General features: G+C 37.4%; 1 protein-coding gene across 1 annotated transcript in view; it reads right to left on the bottom strand.

Moving 5' to 3' along the window:
• The window catches only part of LOC100243688 (uncharacterized), a 39,669-nt gene that overhangs the window by 1,008 nt on the left and 19,490 nt on the right, over positions 1-19,171 (bottom strand). The window contains exons 2-4 of the mRNA XM_002279608.5: positions 17,302-17,363; positions 713-803; positions 44-146 (exon numbers count right to left, since the gene is read on the bottom strand). Coding sequence (XP_002279644.2) covers positions 44-146; positions 713-803; positions 17,302-17,363 — 256 coding nt within the window. The remainder of the gene's footprint in view (positions 1-43; positions 147-712; positions 804-17,301; positions 17,364-19,171) is intronic.

The raw sequence follows: 19,171 nt of genomic DNA on the forward strand, positions 1-19,171 counted from the left end.
TGTAACAACCAGAAACAATAATACATTGGCTAGTTATATGCACCTTTCTAGTGAGTGGCTTCCTCGACCGAAGTGGCATTTGCACATTATTAAATTGGGCAAAATTATTTGAAAGTTGCCTAAGTGATGCAACTCTAAGTGAAGTCCTGAAACAGAGCCCAGCATATGAAAGGGTCAACCAAAGTTCAAAACCAGAACAAAATTTAGAACTTGCTTTCAAGACCCAAGGATAAAATTTGGCAAGATCTGTGATATTGAGAACTGAAACCCAAGTCAAACAAGTCAATGGAGGTGAAAATTAAAAGGAACAGAAAGAAAATTTAGAAACGAATGCATTAAACAAGTCCCCATGGAATTATTGCAAAGTGAAATAAATAAGTAATTGGATCCAACAGAAACAAGAAGGTGAGAACTTGGAATTTTATTTTGAAACCAGTTTTGCTCGTAAAAAAACATTAAATCATTAAATCCTGTGAATTTAGAAACTCGATATTCATATATTGTCATGTGTGTAAATAGACAAATCTCTACTAGGCCAATCTCCAAGCATTAGTCATTCAGAAGGGGGGAAAAGACTTAAGACACGTGGAGAATGAAATTTTTAGGGAAGAACAGTTCCTTTGATTTCTATGCCATAAAATGTATTCAGAAAAATGTGACAGAAGATTTGAATTCTAGATGTACATCTGGATAAGATACTCTTACAACTTACCCTGAGGGAGATACTTCAGTTGACTGCTGGTCAAACAAAGGGGAGCTTGAAGATGGCGTCCTGTCCGGAAAAGTTGCATTTGCTTTCAAAACTGCAATTATAATATAGAACACTTAAAACAAATACTAACAATAATAATAATAATAATAGTAACAATAATAACAAGAATAATAATAATAGTTGTAGTAGTAGTAGTAGTAATAATAGTGTTAGTAGTAGTAGTAGTAAAAATAATAAACAAGGTTGCTTAATGGCATTCCTTTATGAGATTTATTTCATTTCTTTACTTCTTTGTGGACCTCTTGTAATGATGATTTTAAAGGCATTCCTTTGAACATCATTTAGCTTAATTGGCTAACAGTATGTATACCACTAGGGTCGGGCCACCATTGAGAGGAGCCTAGTTATTTTTTCAAGAGAGGTTTCCCTTGTACATTCTTTTGTAATCTATCTTTTTGTACAAATCTCCTTGTATATTGGAGGTTTTTAATGGTTTAGATCAGGTTTGTATATTTGTGGGAAGGATTCCTCATCCCTCTCACAAAATCTTTATACTTAATTAATACACTTCTTTTTTCTGATAAAAACAAAAAAAAACAAATTAACAGGAAATATAATAGGCAAAAGACAAAATAAAATCTCTATATGGACTTACAGTTTATACCTATCCAGATGCTGAGTTTGGACCTATCTAATGCTAACTGGCTAATAGGATATTTACTGAGTTCCTGAATTATGAAATTGAAAGAGAAACCCTTCATGGATTCAAATACACTGCTTCTCAAGTTTTTACTTTGTATTAGGAGAGCCTACCAATTGAGTTTTAGGTCTTAATGGCTCCAGTTATATCTCTTATATATCATATTGCAAGTCATGATAACCACAAACTTCCAGCTGCAGTTAACATATAACCTCTGAATTCTCAGATAAATAAATGAGAATAAACAATACAAAAGTTAAAAATAAATAAATAATATGAACGGGAAAATTATTATAGAATGAACTAGCCAAAGTTAGAACCCTTATCTTTTCTTCAATGGAATCCTTAAACTTCCATCATTGAGGAAGAGAATAGTACAATGGGAGAACAATTCCCAAAAGAAAAAGGATATAGTGACTGTAGACAATCTATCATGACTTCAAATAATAATTGTTTTGGATCATATGCATACTAGCAGACCTGTTGGAAATTGACCAGAGGTGGGAACTTCAACTCCACTTTTTGAATGCAACTAGACACTTCTTAAGCCCAGAATTTTTCCATTCAAACTTGGATATAAAGAATAACCTAAGAGTTTATAACTGCTTCAATCCTTTTTTCATTTTTTTGATAGGCAATAAAAGATGTATATATTCAGCAAAAGAAAGAGTACACTAGAGTACACAGGACGTATACAACAGGCACAAAAAGACAAAGCCACATAACAGAGAACATAAAGCAGTTTATAACAGCTTTGTTTGTCAAAAATAATTTTGGTCATTTTAATACCTGAAGAATTTCTAAATTCCTTTTATTGATTTTTTAGGTATACACCATACACATATATATACACAAATGACTGAATAAGAAAATATCAATCTAGCTTCATTCTCTCCTAAAATTAGGAAACTGAATCATCCTAAATGATCTCTCATTTTTTATTCCTAAAACACTTTCCTAAATTAAAAAACCTAACTTTGAATGCCAAATTTCAACACTCCCCCTCAAGTTGGAGAATATATATCATATAATCCTAGCTTGCAAGTTAAGTCTTCGAAGTTAGGCCTAGGTAAAGCTTTGGTGAGGATGTCTACGGTTTGGTGCTTGGTAGGAACATAGTTCAATTTAACCGTCTCACTAGTCACCTTCTCTGTGATGAAGTGTCTGTCAATCTCAACATGCTTGGTCCTGTCATGATGCACGGGGTTCTTTGCTATGCTTATAGCTGCCTGATTATCACACATCATCAGAATTGGAGATGAACTCGTTTGTCCCAGTTCACTAAGAACCCTTTTTATCCAAATCCCTTCACACATTCCCTGTGCAAGAGCTCTGTACTCAGCTTCTGTACTACTTCTGGCTACAACTGATTGCTTCTTACTCCTCCAGGTAACAAGATTTCCCCAGACAAAAGAACAATATCCAGAAGTGGACCGCCTGTCAATGATGTTTCCTGCCCAATCCGCATCTGAGTATACTTCAGTGTCACGGTTTTCTGTCTTTCTAAAGAATAGACCTTTCCCTGGTGTCATTTTTAAATATCTAAGAATCCTGTAGACTGCTTCCATGTGTTCCTCAGTGGGGCTGTGCATGAATTGACTTACAGCACTCACTGCAAAGCCAATACCTGGCCGAGTGTGTGAGAGATAAATCAAGCGCCCGACAAGCCGCTGATATCTCCCCCTGTCTACCGGTGTACTTTCTTTCTCGATACCAAGTTTCTTCTGACTATCCATAGGAGTATCAATTGGTTTGCATCCAAGCATACCGGTCTCCTTAAGAAGATCGAGTATGTATTTTCTTTGAGAGACTACAATTCCCGTCCTTGATCTAGCCACTTCCATACCAAGGAAATATTTCAAATTTCCAAGGTCTTTAACTTCAAACTCTTCTGACAAATACTTCTTCAACTTCTGTAATTCCTCCATATCATTCCCAGATAGAATAATATCATCGACATAGACTATCAGTATGGCCATTTTCCCGGCATGAGATTTCTTGACAAATAGAGTATGATCAGCCTGACTTTGTTTGTAGCCCACCTTCAGGACTGCTTTTCTGAATCTATCAAACCAGGCTCGGGGAGATTGTTTAAGGCCGTACAAGGATTTTTAGAGTTTGCAAACCTGATTCTTTGCCATACTTTCTTCGAAACCAGGTGGTATTTCCATGTAGACTTCCTCTTCTAGGTCACCATTTAGAAACACATTTTTTATGTCCAGTTGTTGCAAGCACCAATCTTGATTGACAGCCAATGAGAGAAGAATCCTGATAGTGTTCAGTTTTGCAACAGGAGCAAAAGTCTCCTGATAGTCTATCCTATAGGATTGTGTAAACCCTCTAGCTACCAAACGAGCCTTGAATCTCTCGACTGATCCATCTGCTTTGTATTTTATGGTGAAAATCCACTTGCACCCCACGGGCCTCTTCCCAACCGGCAAATTTGTGATAGTCCACGTCTCATTCTTCTCAAGTGCATCAATCTCATCTTGTACTGCCTTCTTCCATTCTGAAATTTTGAATGTCTCTTGTATTGTGTTGGGAACCTGAGTATCATCAAGAGAAGTAGCAAATGCTCTGTAAGATGGTGATAGCCCTTCATACGTAACATAATTCCCAATTGGATGATTTGTACATCTCCTAACACCCTTCCTCAATGCAATCGGCAGAGTAGAATCATCAATGCTGGGAATTAACACCTCTCCAGCCCTATCCTCACCTATGTTCTCTTCAGGAAGACTTGACTTGGAGTCAATATATTAGCCACATGTTGACTGTGATCCGTGCTCTAATTCCTGTCTTTTCCTCCTCCTGATGTAAACTTGTAAGTTCTCATTAGCAAGTTGTGGGGCTATAGGTTGAATAGGCATGGGAGACTGGATGGTCACGGGAGAAGGAACATTTGTGTGCTGGGCTGGCTGGACTGATGACGGCATGGGTATGGACAACTCAGTGGGCGCGAATTGGGAAGGATTTGGTGACTCTGAGTGAAAAAAAGGTACACCCTCAAGAAGAGACTCCCAAACTTGATGTTCATTCATGCTCTCCCCCTAAACATGAGATTTGGGATAGAAGAAGACATGTTCAAAGAAAGAGACGTCCATGGTGGTGTAAAATCTTTTGTTGGTTGGAGAATAGCATTTGTACCCTTTTTGGGTTGGAGAATACCCTAGGAAAATGCACTTATTGGCTCGAGGATCAAATTTGCTACGATTTTGAGGATACACATGACCGAATGTCGTGCAACCAAATACTTTGAGTGGTAAATCAGAAGAGGCTGCACGGGTGTGAGGAAATTGTTTTAAGAAAAGTTGACGTGGGGATTGAAAGGTAAGCACTCTGGATGGCATACGGTTAATCAAATAGGTAGCTGTGAGAATAGCTTCCCCCCAGAAATAGTTTGGAACATTAGAGGAAAACATAAGGCATCGGGCAACCTCCAAGAGATGTCTATTCTTGCGTTCAGCCACCCCATTTTGTTGTGGGGTGTCAACGCAAGAACTTATGTGGATAATGCCGTGATTTTGAAGATAAGTACTAAGACTACTAGTAAAGTATTCCTTTGCATTATCTGACTTGAGGACTTGAATTTTGGAATTGAATTGATTTTGAACCATAAGATTGAAGGTTTGAAAAATGTGCCTGACCTCTGACTTTTCTTTCATAAGGAAAACCCATGTTACCCGTGTATGATTATCAACGAATGTCACAAACCATCGAGTGCCAGAAATATTTTTTATCCGAGAGGGACCTCACACATCACTATGTACTAGAGAAAAAACAGTCGAAGGTTTGTATGGGATTTGAGGATATACTGTTCGAGTATGCTTTGCAAACTGACAAATTTCACAGTGATAAGATGCTGGATTTTTATTGATAAATAATTTGGGAAACAATTTTGCAAGGTAAACAAAGCTAGGATGACCAAGGCAATAGTGTAACATTATAATCTCACTATCTTTATTGACCTTAGAATTTGACACAGAATTGAAAGACTCTATCATACTCTGAGACTGTACGCAACTTGCTTGAGAGACTTTGTTTGAGAATTGGCCACATGAGAGGAGGTAGAGCCCGGAACACAGTTCAACACTGCCAATCATCTTCCCCGATTTCAAGTCCTGAAAAACACACGAGTTTGGATAGAATTTAGTAACACATTGGAGATCACGGGCCAATTTGCTAATGGACAAAAGATTACAATCCAAGTTTGGAACATGGAGGACAGAGTCAAGATATAAGTCTTTAGTAAGTTTTATAGAACCTGTCCCGACAATTTTTGACTTTGAACCATCAGCAATATGGACGGATGAATGACCATTACTTGGCTTGTAATTTTGAAGAATGGCAGCATCTCCTATCATGTGATTAGAAGCACTTGTGTCCACTATCCACGGCTTCATTCCTCCTCGATTAGCAGTGAGGGCTATCCCGGTAGTACTGCCACTGCCAACTTGGCTTAATAGTTTCTGTAGCATCTCCATCTGCTCTTTGTTGAATGGACTCAGCTCGGGAACAGATGTGCTCTCAGAGTTGGCAACCACGTGTGCTCTGCCATCTCTGTCAGACCGTGGCTTTGGTTTCCAATCAGCCGGTTTGCCATGAAGCTTCTAGCAAGCCTCCTTATAATGGCCTGGTTTCTTACAATAATCACACTAAGGCCTATCCCGTTTCTGACGATCTCCACCACTACTATTAAATGACCGAGTAGTAAGGGCAGAGGCATCCAATGTTGGGGCAGGTTGCTCTTTGGATCCCATCATCACTTTCTTTCTACTTTCTTCACGCCTAACCTCTGAAAAAGCCTCCCTGAGAGTTGGAAGGGGTTTAATGCCCATGATTCGGCCTCTAACATCATCCAATTCCCTGTTTAGTCCTAGGAAAAACTTGAACAGTCTCTTTTGTTCCACAATTTTCCTGTATGTTGCTGCATCATCCGAACATTTCCATGAGTGAGTCTCGAATAAGTCAAGTTGCTGCCAATACCTTGTGAGTGTGTTGTAATACTGAGGAACTGACTGCTCTCCTTGGCGGAAGTCATATAAGGCTGATTCAACCTAAAAAAGTTCTGAAGTATTTTCAGAACTTGAGTAAGTTTCTTTGGCTGCATCCCAGATGTCCTTTGCAGTCCTAAACAACAAAAAATTTTCACCTATGTCATTGTTCATGGAATTGATAAGCCATGACATGATCATGCTGTTTTCAATCTTCCACTTCCTGAAACCTGGTTCTGTAGTTTCTGGCATGGCTGCTTCTCCAGTGAGGTACTCATCCTTTCCTTTACCGCAAATGAACAGCAACACAGATTGTGACCACTGCAAATAGTTATGGCCATTTAATTTGTGTCCTGTGATGAGAATAGGAGAGGAATCACTGCCACCAAGGTTTGGAATTTCAGATCTGCCCCCTGATTCTGGTGACGTGACGCTGGATACTTGTGATGATGCCATTCCGTATTTTGTCATGGACCGGAAAGGTAGAAGAACACTTCCCAAGGCACGTGCAGGGATTGGAGTTGAGAAAAAATAGCCGGAGGACGCCGGAAAAACTGATCAGAGGGCCCGCGGAGGCAAAAGAACCCCAAAAGTGGCACGTGCAGGGCTCGGATGGCAGAAACAGGTAAGAAGGGTGGCTGGTCGGCGTCAGGCGAGCCTGGAGGAGGAAGCGCGTCGCCGGAAAGTGGCTCACGCGCCGGTGCGTGAGATGCAGTCGCCGGTCGGAAAACGCGCGTGGCCGGCGCGTGGATGGTTTTCTGGCTCCGGTGCTTTGGGAAAAACTGGAGATCTCCTCCAGGCAGTCCTTGCGGTGTAGAAAAAACCATCGCTGGAAAAGTTTGCCGGAAAGTTCGCCGGAAAAGTTGCCGGCGGTGAATGTTTTCTGACGACGATTCGACCGACCGGAAAACGTTTTCTCCCTTGGCTCTGAGAACAGGGACTGATGACCGGAATGAGAGATGGCCAGAGAGAGAGATGGTCGGATTGAGAAATTTGGCCGGAATGAATGATGGCCTGAATAAGAGGTGGCCAGAAGGGATTAGGGTTTCAGAAAACTGGCTCTGATACCATGAAGAATTTCTGAATTCCTTTTATTGATTTTTTAGGTACACACCATACACATATATATATACACAAATGACTGAATAAGAAAATATCAATCTAGCTTGATTCTCTCCTAAAATTAGGAAACTGAATCATCCTAAATGATCTCTCCTTTTTTATTCCTAAAACACTTTCCTAAATTAAAAAACCTAACTTTGAATGCCAAATTTCAACAATACCAGCATCCTCCCAATCTGATATTACTGACAAATAAATACTAATTTTGTGCTCCACTCTAGTGACTATCCATTCTTACTCACTAAATTTGCTTCATCAATGTGCTCCACCCATTTATCAAGCGACTGAACATTCTTTCTTGTCTTAATAACAGAGGGAGCACCAATAGACTCCACAAACATTTGAACAATTCACCAAACAATTTATTAAAATTCTCCTTTTTGTCAATCCATTCATTTGCGACAAATGAACATCTTTTATACACATGCATGCATGCATACATACATATATATAAAGAGGAAAAAGTAGAAGCACATTAGAAAAGGCAACCATCAAAACAGGAGCACAAACATGCGCACATAGATATAGGAAAAAATAGAGCGCATTGGAAAAGGAAACCATGAAAATAGGAGCACAAACATGTGCACACAACGTATATTATCGGTGCCTAGAGAAAAAGGGAAAAACAAAACATCCAGCCCTAGCAGCAAGACTCATAGCTCAAAAATCTATTCATAATGGATGAGAATAGGATTTATGGACTCAAAATCATGTTTATAGAGACAACACCTATTGACCAGCTTCCATCCCTTTCTCATGAGATTATCCATGGTAAGAATTTTCTCGATGTTGCCTCCCAAACAAAGAAACCAACTTTTGAAGGTGTCTTAAGATTCCAAATTAGCTTAGATGGAATGGTGAATGCATCTCCCAAATTCAAAGAATCATAATATGATCTAATTGAACACCTATTTATTCTCTATTCCACTGGACAATCCTTCATCGATTTCTCACTACAGAGTCACATTTCTTTTAAGTAACCGTAGCCTCATGGTAAGTTGTTGCTTTCATACCATACCATACTTGAAAATAGACTCAAGATTACATGAAAACATAGATAATACACTTTTTTTGTGTGAGCCACATTTTCTTTTAAGTAACCCTAGCATTCCCATCTTTCCAGTTTTGCACAACTTCCATGGAATTGAGAACGAAATACGAATCTGTAATGCCTTCTTGCCTCCTTGGCCACCACCAATTGGAGCACTCCCACACAAATCCCTTACCATAAATCTCCTCATGTTCTTCATCTTCTTCAACTTCAAACTCATCTTCATTCTTTTCTTTTTCTTTTACCTTTTTTTTTTTTTTTTTCTATTTGGAATACATGTGTTTATTCAGTTCTTCTCCAACATGTTGTGGACATTTCAACACTTTTTGGCTTTTCGAAATCTATCAACAAGATCTTTGATGTAGGACGACCCTAGGATGGTTGCCTACAATCAAATAGTAGGCTAGGGTTTTTACTTTTAGGGTTTAAGGAGAGGAACAAGGTATAAATTTATGATAGAGAAAAATGAAATAAAAAATGTAGAGAAAGAAGATACAAAGAAGAAGAGATAGAACCTTAGAGTCCCACTAAGGCCTTCTAGGACTCTCACCTAGAAGAAAACCAATGGAGTCTCACCATTGGGAATTGCGACAATCGGAAAAAAAAAAAAAAAAAAACAAAACTTAATATTATTAGTCATCAATCAATTCATATTTTGGTTTACATCAATTATCCTTATTTATAAGTTTCTCTAAGAAATCTAAAATCTACTAGGATTCTAGTAACATATTATGAATCTAATTCTAATTCTCCTATAGCTTAATTAGTTATTCCAAATTTAACTCCCACAAATATTAATCCTAATTTAATTTTAAGTAATATTAATCCTACTTTAATTGCAACTAATACTAATTCTATTTCTTGATGTATATCTTAGAGATTCATCCTCATCGATTCCCTCCGACTTGAAAAAAAAAACCTCGACCTGGAGTTTTAGTGATTTTCCACCGTTAATTGAAATCTCGAGCAATGCCTTCCACCCATCTTTCTTTGTCAACTCTTTACCACAATAAGACAAGATCTCAAGATCACTTGAACTTGTTTAATTTCATGCAAGACAAATATCAAACTTTGAAAAACTTTCTTATATTTTTTTTTTTTGATTGGCAAACACACAAATATCAAACTTTCTTATATATTTTTTTTTTTTGATAAGTAAGCAGATATTATATTAAAAAGGCAAAAAGCCACACAGCATATAGGACGTATACAAGGCAGCCCAACCCAAAAACCAGAAGAAGCCCACAACCATACCTACCCTCAAGTGGACGCGAGCCAGTCTAGAAAACCTAAGAGTGAAGAGGACTCCTCTCCAATATACACCCTAGCCCAACTCCACAGATTACATACAAAAGAATTTTTGAGTTTCTGTATAGATAAAAATCACCCCCTAAAAGCTAATCTATTCATTTCCTTCCAAACCGTCCAAAAAATACACAACGGGATGGAAGTCCAAATCTTTTTCCTTTTTTTCCCCACAAAAGAACCCCTCCAACTGAAAAGCATGTCTTTAATCGTTTCTGGAAACACCCATTGAATGCCAAACAAGGCTAGGACAATCTCCCAAAGAACCCGGACCACTGTACAATGTAGAAGAATGTGATTTACAGTTTCTTCTTCACACCCACACAAAAAACATCGGTTAGGGAACTGCCACCCCCTTTTTTGAAGCCTATCCAAGGTTAGGACCTTTCCCCACGTGGCCTCCCAAGCAAAAAACACAACTTTAGTTGGGACCTTGTCCACCCAAATGCCCTTATTCGGAAATACAATATCATTTGAAGCAACCAGCAGATTGTAAGCCTCCTTAACCCTAAAGATGCCACATCCCCCACCTTTCCAGAGAACCGAATCCTCCTCTAAAGAAATTTTGTAGTCCCTTAGCATATACAGCAAATTACCTACCAAATCCACCTCCCAATCATTAAAGCCTCTAGAGAAACTGATGTTCCAACTTCCTTGGCCAAAGCTAGGGTCCCATACTTCGTTAACCGTTGCATTCCTATGAGCTGCCAATTCGAATAAAAGGGGGAAAGTTTGGGACAGCGCTGCATTGCCGCACCAATGGTCAGTCCAGAACCTAACTTTGGTCCCTTTACCCACCTTGAACTCTATATTATCCCAACACCAATCAGCTTCCTTCAGAATCTCCTTCCAAACTCCCACTCCAAACGTCCCACGAGCCTCATTAGTCCTCCAACCAAGGCCCTCTTGACCAAACTTCTCCATAATCACCTTCTTCCAAAGCTTATCTTCTTCAAAGGCAAACCTCCATAACCATTTTCCCAGCAAAACCTTATTCAAAAGGGCAATCCTCCTAATGCCAAGACCCCCCTTCTCCTTTTGAGCACACACCACCTCCCAATTAATTAAGTGAACTTTCCTTTCCAAGCTTCCCCCTCCCCAAAGAAAGTCTCTTTGGAGCTTTTCGAGCCTTCTTGCCACCATCTTGGGCATTTGAAATAGGGACAATTGGTAGATCGGCATGCTGGCCAGCGTGCTCTTAATGAGGGTAACCCTCCCGCCTTTGGAAATATATTGTCTTTTCCACAAGGCTAATCTTCTCCTCATTTTCTCCTCCACCCCATCCCACATCGAGGAAGCCTTGTGAGGAGCCCCTAATGGCAGCCCCAAATACACATTGGGCAAAGACCCCACCCTACAACCTAGCTCCACGGCCATCTCCTCAATCTCTTCCACTTCGCCAACTGGAATTAACTCACTTTTGGCTAGATTTATCCTTAACCCAGACGCAGCCTCGAACCAAGCAAGAATCCAGCTTAGAAAAGTCATGTTTTCTTTCCTTGCTTCACAAAAAATAATTGTGTCATCCGCAAAAAGCAAATGAGAGATATTTAGCTCCATCCTGCCCCTCCCCCAAAACCTGCAGCCTGAAAAGAAACCCCCGACAGCAGCCCTTCTTAAAAGTGCACTAAGCACTTCCATACCCAAGACAAAAAGATAAGGAGAAAGGGGGTCTCCCTGACGCAACCCCTTGGTGCTTGAGAAGAAGCCTGCCGGCACTCCATTAACAAGAACAGAGAATTTGGCAGTTGAAATACACCACCAAATCCACTCCATCCACCTAGCCCCAAAGCCCAATTTACGCAGAATCTTCATAAGAAAATCCCAACTTATGCTGTCATAGGCTTTTTCAATGTCCAGTTTACAAATCAACCCTTTCTCCTTACGTTTTTGCCAAGTATCAATCACCTCGTTAGCTATAAGCGAAGCATCCAATATTTGTCTCCCCTTCACAAACGCATTTTGGTCCAAAGAAACCACCCTTCCTAGGACCTTCTTCAGCCTATTTGCCAACACCTTAGCCAAAAGCTTGTACAAACCCCCTAACAGGCTGATCGGCCGAAAGTCACTCCATCAAACTTTCTTATATTATCAACTTGTTTTACAATATAAGAAAGTTGAAAAACTTTCTTATATTGCAAAACAAGTTGATAATTCTCGAAATAATCACGTGTCATCAACAAGCTTGTGGAGAGTTGCATTCCATACTCTTCTTTCAAACTGTCTTGTAGAAGAATAAGATTCTTGAATTCCTTATATTCAAAAGAAATTTCAGCAATTCTTACTATATCATAAGATTGTTCATGTTTGCCACCAATCATGATAATGTTTTGCCTTGAAAAGGCAAGCACCAGTTCTTTTGAAGCTTTTACGACTTCTTTAAGCTCTCCTATAGGTTAAATGATTGGTTCCATCATTTCTTGCATTCTAGATTCATAATTGACGATTTCTTCCTCTTTACTAGTAACTTCGAATCTCTTCTTAATGGAAGTATTTGATGGCTCTTCTAGTTTCAAGGATACTATTTTTCCTCTAGTTGCTTACGTGGTGGAATTTCCTTCATTAGACGAAGGATTTTCTTACACCCATTGTGCAGAAGTGTGTAACCGTTCTTATATCCATCATGTTGGATGTTTTCATAAAAAATCCACGGCTTCCAAGCATAATATGGGCAACTTTCTTTGGTGAGACATCACATCATACTGATAACTCAAAATTATTACTAAAATTAAATGTCATTAGGCAATGAGAACTCACCAAAATAGATATATCATTTACCAATGCTATTTAATAGGGATATGGATGCTCTTTTGTCTTTAGATTAAGCTTCTCAATAAGTTCCTCTGAAGCTAAGTTAGAACTACTACCTCCATCAATAATCATAGTACATAGTCTTCCTTGGCAAGCAACACGAGTTCAAAAGATGCTATTACGTCGCTAATCCTCCTTTTCATTTAGTCTTGGTATGTTCACAGACAGTTGCATAAGAAAAGTTGTAACCTTCAATCATGATTGCATATGTTGCTCTACTCCTCATTACATATGCCTTCAAACGAAGAATTTCTGCTTTGATACCAAAACTGATGTAGAACAACCCTCGGATGGTTGTCTACAATCAAATGGGCGGGCTAGGGTTTTTACTTTTAGGGTTTAAAGAGAGGAATAAGGGATAAAGTTTATGGTAAAGAAAAATAAAATAAAAAATATAAAGAAAGAAGATATGAAGAAGAAGAGATAGAAACCTTAGAATCTCACTAAGACCTTCTAAGAGTCTCACTTAAAGGAAAATCAATGGAGTCTTAACATTGAGGATTGCAACTCTTGGAAAAAAAAAAACTTAATATTATTAATCATCAATCAATTCATATTTTGGTTTCCATCAATTAACCTTATTCATATGTTTCTCTATGAAATCCAAAGTTTACTAGTATTCTAATAAACTATTATGACTCTAATTGTAATTCTCCTATAACCTAATTAGCTACTCTAAATTTAACTCCAACAAATACTAATCTAGTTTAATTCCAAGTAATATTAATTCTACTTTAATTGCAATTAATACTTCTTTTTTTTTGATAGGCTTAATTGCAATTAATACTAATTCTCTTTCTTTATGTATATCTTAGAGATTCATCTTCATAAATCTCATATATGCACAAATAGTCATATTTCTAGACCATATATATATATACATATGTTTAGGCCAGCATATCAGCCAGATGTCTCCCTGACTCCCAAATCCTTACTTCAACCTTCAATTTCCATCTTACTGTTAAATAAAATTTATATGTCTAGATTTCATTATTTGGGTTGATCATGTTTGGCCTTAGTAAATTTTTCTTTCTTTGTGCCTATAGGTGTACTTTTACATATCCTATGTACTGGCTGTGCCCTATTTTCACTAGGTGCTTTTCTATAATTCAGAAAAAGGAAATTATCAATATACCAAAAAAAATTGCCCAAAAAAACATAGTGTAATATTTTCAATATTTCAGCCCATGGCACTTCAGAAATTTGAACATAAGGTCACATCTATCTTTTCTTTCTCTACAAAAAAAACTTCAGTATATGATTAGAACTTCCAAGGATAATAATAAATAAGCCAAACAAAAGTTCCATTTCACTAATTAGGCCCTTAGGGCCATAGGAAACTCATAATCAGAGGAAACAGATAATGCTTGTATCTTCAGGAAATTAATCAAGCAAACAACAATAAAGTCAAAAATCACCAAACAGTAATAAACTCAAAATAACAAAATTAATTAAAATAAATCACTAGAAACTAATGAACGAATACCCAACAGTGCAGTCACATGTTCAAGTTGAAAGTCACCTTCCTTCTTCTAAAGCCCTCAAATGCTTTGAAGCAAGGAGATTGAGTGTTTGTGGTTTCAGTTGAGGATTTTAGGAGAAGACAAAAGACTGCTGTTGCCTGTCATTTTTATATTTTTCTCTCTTTTCCAGAAAAAAAAGGGGCCAAAATGACATCATCTAGTATGAGTTATGGGAAAAAAACCTAGACAGGGTGAACATATTTGTTTTAATCGAGATGCATGCCTTCACGTAAGGTAGCTCCTAGTTAAAGGCACTTCATTGAAAGGCTAGATGAGAGACCACAATTAGGTCTGCACCTTGGGCCAAGGCATGCAGCCCTTTAACAATCATATAGTACCCAAAGAATCAAAGGATGAAAACGGAGCTGCTACAGAATAGTGACACTCTCAGTGCTGATACAATGCAAACTAGGGAAAAAGAATCCTTTTTGACTTCTTAAGTACAAAGGGAAGGCAAGAAGACCTTTCACATGTACAAAAGGAAAAGGCGGCACAGTTAAGGTGTCATAATGATTTAAATTGATAACTACAAAAAAGAAGTTTTGGGAATATAAGTGCCATAATTACTGTCACTGTCACTAGATAGCACTTTGCCAATTGTCTTCCATAATGGTAGAGCTTGGAATCCATTCTAGGGGGGTAAAGAGTGAGATTGATTTCAAAGGAAAAGATTTAACACAATGGCAAATTTAGCTTTGTCTTTCTTAAATCAAAGAGGTAAAGGATTCAACACATACTCTCTTTGCAGTGTAAAGTTTTGATCTTACTAGGGAGAATGGACACCAACAAAACCCCTTTTGCAATTTGTATTGTTTGTGGCTCGATCTCGTCATATTATACCTAGATAACAGTACTCTCTTCAGGCCCATTTCAAGGCACAAAAGGAAATGGTCAAAGTGGTCTAATGACTTCAGTGGTCAAATGTACTAGATGAAAAATAATGCATTTAATTATGAGACATAGAGAACACAAGCATGCACAAGGATCATGATCATCACCAATACGAGCACATCAATTGTTAGTCAAAATATTTAAGTTAACCAACAGCTCAAAAGTCCAAGTTGACTGCTAGTCAACAATTAAGATATTTAGTTCATGATATACAGGAATATTTGGCCTCATCCAACAGTAGGCATGATAATTGGCAACAAGATTGCTGGAATTATCATGAAGTAAAGAGCTTTCCTTTATCCTCCATCCTCCTTCATGGTGGTTGTACTTAGAGTTTTAAAAGGCTAAAGGTAGTCTTTAGGTGTTTTACTCAAATAAGGCAAGATGTAAAGCTTTGAGGCAAAAGGAGGCGCAAACCTCAATTTAAAAAATAAATAAAAACACACATGCACACATAAAAACAGAGCAACAAGTAAACCATAAGATTTGTTTGTGATAATAGTTTTTAATTTAGTTCCTCCTCTCTTCCGAAATCCACTCTCCCATGAGTCATGACCCCATCAAATTAGTCTTTCACTCTTTAATATCACCATCAATATAACTATTAAGGAATCATTGTCTTATTTATTTCCTCCATTAGCCTCTTTATCAACGTCAATTTACCCATTCTCCTTCTTCATCTGCCAATTGCAGTGGTACAGTTTCAAATTTTATCAAAGCAGTGGCAGTAAGGTGGCACAACATGGATTGGAGCCCTCCTAGAAGCATAAGTGACATGAATCATATGATGACCATCTCATATTGGGGTTTGGGGAGCTCCATCAGAGGCAAAATCCTATGGCAAAATGCTTGTCTCATGCCGATATGGATTTGTGTAGAGGGGAAGAAATACTAGGATCTTCAAGGATAAGTGGAGGACTTCAAAGATACTATGGGATTTAATTCATTTCTATTCCTCTTTCTAGGCTTCTTGCATCATGGCGTTTAAGGGCATTCCTCTCAATGTTGTTCAGCTTGATTGGCATCCGGTGTATACGTTGTAAGGGTTTGGATAGTGAGAAGAGATGATTTGTTTCTATTTCTATTCGAAGGAGATGTATTAATCCTTATAGAATGATGAGAGGTTTTATATTGAATATTCTCATATGGTTCCATATGGATGTATAGCAATAGAGGTGTTATTAGTATACTAGAGAAGGTTCAATCTCCAATTTTTTAATAAACTTATGTAAATCTATGGACTCCTCATCTTTCTCATGTACTTGCCTTAACGATTTCTAGTACACTATTGTTTTTTTATAAAAAGAAAGAAAAGAAAAAGGTGACACAACAACTCTAGCAGCAAATCCTGTTGCAACAGCAACTCCACGAGCGAAGTATCTGTCCTTTAAAAGCAAAAACCCAACAATCCACATAAAAAAGCCACAAATATCTGAGACTTAAGCCTCAACAGCCTCAAGGTTATGCATCTCAGCAAGGTGAGGCTTAAACCTCAAATACCCTGTGTGGAGGCTAAAGCTGCAAGGTTGTTTCCTGATGCCTCAACTTGAGGCAAGCCTTGAGGCATAGGCCTTGAAAGCCTTTTAAAACATTGGTTGTAATACGAATGGTTAAAAGGTTATTTTCATTTATATTAACCATTCTTATTCACTTAGAAAGCAGTGAAGATATACAAGGGATGTCATAACTTTTTGTTCAAATAAATTATCATATAGTTGTTTTCAACATGGCTTTTCTCAAATAAGTTACTCAGCATGTATACATATGCTTAAACATCGATCATTACATGGCATATACAAATAAAATAAATATCAAGTATATATGAACTGCTTATCATATATATGAACTCCTTAAGAATTGGAAAAGTTGCCACCCCAAACACGACTTTGCCCCGTCAAAACATGAAAAACATGACACTCATATCTCAACCAACCAAAGAGTGGAACTGTAACTTGTCCAAAAGGTGGAGGTTCCACCTCAAAATGAAAATAATAGCCAAGGAATGCATCCAGCCTTTTTTTTTAGTGGGATTGAGATTTTCATATCTTAGCTGAGCTTTTGTATGACTTTTAGCACTATACAAGAAAATGGCCTCTTAAACATTTTTATAATTTCACAATTATGCTCAAATATAAATATGCAATGAACTGAATTGTTCTCCACTACTAACTAATCACTAAAAGTGTGCATACCGTGTATGTGACATGGATTTTGAGCTTTTGCACAACAACTCTTGCATGACTGGTATGGACACCTGCACGTTTAATTCGGCTCATCAAAAAGTTTAAAGAAGGGAAAAAATATCATTTCAATGCATAAATATAAGGATTAATTGATTAAAAGGAATGAAAAGATCCCAAATTTGTAAAACCAACCTCTCCCATTTTTGAACTTGAAAAGTAACCCATTTTTTACATAAATACCCTTCAACATTTTCATTATTTACATATGTATTTAAAAAAAAAGAAAAAGTTATTTTTGCAAGTAAAAAATGAGGGCATTTTTTGTCCAAAATGGGTATTTTTTAGGTTGAAAAAATGTGAAGGTTTTTCAAGGTGGGGATGATTTCATCCCTTTTAATCGGTTATCCCTAAATACAACATTTCAAACAACTTGGTAAAACAGTACAAAGCAAATCATTTTTTATTTTTATTTTATAAGTAGTACAAAGAAAATCATATTTTCCCATGTAGTGTAGAGTTGAAGCTTCTACAACATCTTAAAAAATCCAAAGAGCAATTAACATCCAAATTTTTTATCAGATAAGAACTGTGCAATTAACACCTGAACATCATCTTAGATAGTAGCCAATGTCTTAGTAACAGTACCTGATACACTGAATGAATGTGATAATCAGCATAACAACCCATATTCAACACATCAATTTGTATCAACTGAGAATGAACTGCATCAGTGTACATTATAAGCCAATAGCCATATTGAGACAATATTTCTTGGCAGATAAGTAAGGATGGCAGTTAGAAGAGGGTGATCTTTGATCAATAGATGTTCTCTTAGCAAAGTCAAAGAAGAATCCATAGATCACATTTTTCTTCACTATTCCAAGGCAAGAGTCCTCTAGCAATTGCTTTTCACTAAGCTTGGTATTCATTAGGTGCAAGCTGCTACAGTTAAAAAGACTCTCTTAGGGTGGCATGGATCCTTTGTGGGTAAAAGATGCAAGAAGGTTTGGAGAGTGGTTCCATTGTGCATCTTTTGGACTGTTTGGAAAGGAAGGAATGGAAGATTGTTTGACAATGAGAGCAGTCTGCTCAAGCTTTGAAAAGTTCTTTTCTTAGAAATTTATTTTTGTGGGTGAAGATGTACATAGATATAGGTTCTATGTTTTTAAATGATATTGTAGATTGGTTGGGTTCCTACTAAGAGAGAGAATTTTTTTTTTTTGTTCTTGTTTGTGATAGTACCTTTTGGCACTCATTGTATATCTCTTGTATACTATGGTGTGTCATCTCTTTGGCACTTGTCTATAAAATTGTATTATTTGTTCATAAGGAAGAAAATGGATGGTAGTTAGAAGCAGCTAAAGAAAACATTCCCTACATGCTCCAATATTCTTCTTTGGATGTAATCCCCTTAGTGTTTGAGATCAAAAAACATAATGTTGTAGTCTCATTTAATGTTAGATTGACAAACAAAGAAACATCCTAATTTGTGCAAAGAAAATACTTTTCAATGTCCAAAGTAAGACCTTCATTCACGTGATATATGAGACATGTAAATCAAGAGAGTATTAAAAAAAAAAAAACGTAAAAAAAAGATCTAAAAGTAAACAAGAAACTACAACTACCCTCAATTAAAGACAAAGTACTATCATCCATGAACACCTTAGTCCATGATCAAAGATTACAAAGAAAATTGTATTTCAGCCTTCGGTTAGATTGCTTCTCTTTTTCAAATGAACTTCTTTTCCTTTCCCTCCAAATTATCCAAAAAATGCATAAGGGAGTTGCTCACCACGCTTTTTTTTTGGTTTTTTACTCACAAAAAGGTCATGCCATCCTAAGAAGGTCTCTTTAACCGAAGAAGAAAGCACCCATGGCA

Source organism: Vitis vinifera, chromosome 2, assembly GCF_030704535.1.
Source record: "Vitis vinifera cultivar Pinot Noir 40024 chromosome 2, ASM3070453v1".
NCBI lineage: Eukaryota > Viridiplantae > Streptophyta > Magnoliopsida > Vitales > Vitaceae > Vitis > Vitis vinifera.